The sequence below is a fragment of the Empidonax traillii genome, unplaced genomic scaffold (genome assembly GCF_003031625.1).
Source record: "Empidonax traillii isolate 1590-97213 ecotype Southwest subspecies unplaced genomic scaffold, ASM303162v1 scaffold172:size1107868, whole genome shotgun sequence".
Classification (NCBI taxonomy): Eukaryota; Metazoa; Chordata; class Aves; order Passeriformes; family Tyrannidae; genus Empidonax; species Empidonax traillii.
The window spans coordinates 196,952-199,200 of record NW_020955365.1 but is presented as its reverse complement, the minus strand read 5'-3'; the positions used below and the strand labels follow the sequence as shown (position 1 = coordinate 199,200).

The following is a 2,249-nucleotide window of genomic DNA, read 5'->3' as shown; positions in this document are numbered from 1 at the left end:
TAGTTTGAGAACAGATTGGTGATCATCAAGACTTGCACAAAGTTCATCTTGCAAAATAGAACACTGTCAAAACCACAGGCAGAACTGCTGACTCAGTTTCTGATGGACAATCACTCTGAGCTCTTCAAGGTATCATTTTCCTTATATCATTGCCATTTAAATGTTAAATGCCATGAACTGCCTTTTTTTTCAAGTAGGACAGGTCTGAGGATCAGTGCTTAATGTTCCATCTGTTACAGTTTAACAGTACAGCCAAGCAGGGTGAGAAGCTATTCTAGACTACGAAGGACAGATTTTTGAAAGCTTTGCAATCCTTTATAAATTATATCCTTTCTGTTTATATGCATCATTTGCATTCAGAAAATATTTAAAGTATCAGTGTTTTGTAGAGGCCTTTTGGCACCTTTTTTGTAATGGCTACCTCCTAATTCTTTAGGCATCTTAGTATCTTTCTCTTTTAGAACCTCGCTGACATACTCTGAGTTGTATATAAGATGGTGTGCTCTGGTGCTCCAGCGCACGTGTACAGCTCTGACAGCTCGAAAGTTCCTTTGGTATTTTGAAATGTTAACTTGTAAATTAATAAATAGAACCACAAAATTAAATGACCCTTCTATTAAACTTGATCAGCTCTGTAAATATACAGACATGTTTTATAATCTCTTTTATTTATCTTCCATTATATTGTCACAAACATGAAAAGATGGAACTTTCCCATATACTCTACACAAATAAGCTTCACAGAAACATTGATTTGGTTTCAGTAAAATATTGGGTTTAATGCTTGTACAACATATTTATTTCCAATTCTAGCGTTGGGTCAAGGGACTTAGGAGATTTAACTTTTTTTAAAATTAGCTTCAGTTTAGTTTGATAGTATTGAGTGGCTAGTGAGAGTTTTGTATGTGTTAACACACAGCCCACCCCCCTTTTTTTTTAATTCTTTTTTTCTTTCTCTTGATACTCTTGTATCAAAAGTTCTGACATAAATGTTAGGGCTTTGATTCCTGATTGGGAATGACAGCAGAGGGGGATGGTAGTTTGCTCTTTCACATCTGCAGTTGAGAGTTGAGAGTCAGTTTGTTGTACACCACAGTTTTTGACATATCACTGTAAAACAATGTCTAGAGCTTTTTGCTTCCTATTTCTTTGGCCAGAATACCAGAAATAAACATATGTATCTTAGTGAAACTATGTGTTTTAGTCTAATTGTATGAGAGATTTTGAATGTGTACCTCAAAAAATGTAGGCATAGATTCTTCTGCAGTTAAATGTGGGGGTTTTTTTAATTGGTCATCTGATAGCTTTAGATTATCAAAATACAGAAATATTGCTTTTGTAATTTTTCCTTCGTTGGGTTCTATTTTCAGACTCCTTTAACTCTTCTGGAACTAACAAGTAGGAGACTTGAGAGTTTGCTAGAAGGACAAGATCCAGATATCAATTCAGGTAGATGATGTGATACACATTTTTATAGAAACTATTCTATACCAACTGGTTTATCGTCAGTTGACTATAATTTTGCATAGACTGTGTTCCTTTGTTAGAAGTCAAGTTAGTGATTAGCAGCTAATGCAATAAATAATTGAATTATATGCTATCAGCAAAACTGGTCTCTGAATATTAGAGAACAAGGGTTCTAGTAATTACCTCATTTGAATACATTAACCTTTTTTTTTCTTTTTTCCTTTTTTTTTTTTTTAACCAAATAATTGTTTCTGGAGATAACGGCACAAAATGTGCCTGAAGTGACTTGCTTATTATTTGGTTTGTGAATGTGATGTGATTTTGTATTTAGGAACAGTATTCTTTTATTTCTTCCACAAGACATGTAAAAATTCTCATAGAGCTCAGTAATTAGAGGTTCTGAGAGATGTCTTGAGCACAGACTTTGATTGTTGAGTGTTTTTAAGAACTCTCCTCTTTTTCTGGGTAAGCACAAAGTTTATTAAGAGCTTAGAACTTACACACCAAGTGTCAAATGCCTTTTTTTTTAAGCTACACTACCCTTCTGAATGTGGGATTAGTGTTTTTCAGCTTATTTCTTTTATGAGCTAACATTCCATCTGTCTTTGCTGCCAAAAATATATTGCAGCACTGATTAAAAGGGTTGGCTTAAATAATTTCTCTCTGACTCTACCTTTTTTCTTTCGACTTCTGCACTGCTAGTGTTTATGTGCTTAAACATTGAAGGGAAACCATTAGGATGCTGATAACATTAGGTTATTTTGCTATGTAATACTATATGT

The 2,249-nt window shown here is 34.0% G+C and overlaps 1 protein-coding gene across 1 annotated transcript in view; it reads left to right on the top strand.

The window, feature by feature from the left end:
* The window catches only part of DEPDC4 (DEP domain containing 4), an 11,689-nt gene that overhangs the window by 6,210 nt on the left and 3,230 nt on the right, over positions 1–2,249 (top strand). Inside the window, exon 8 of the mRNA XM_027885834.1 lies at positions 1,371–1,449. Within this exon, the coding sequence (XP_027741635.1) occupies positions 1,371–1,449 (79 nt within the window). The remainder of the gene's footprint in view (positions 1–1,370; positions 1,450–2,249) is intronic.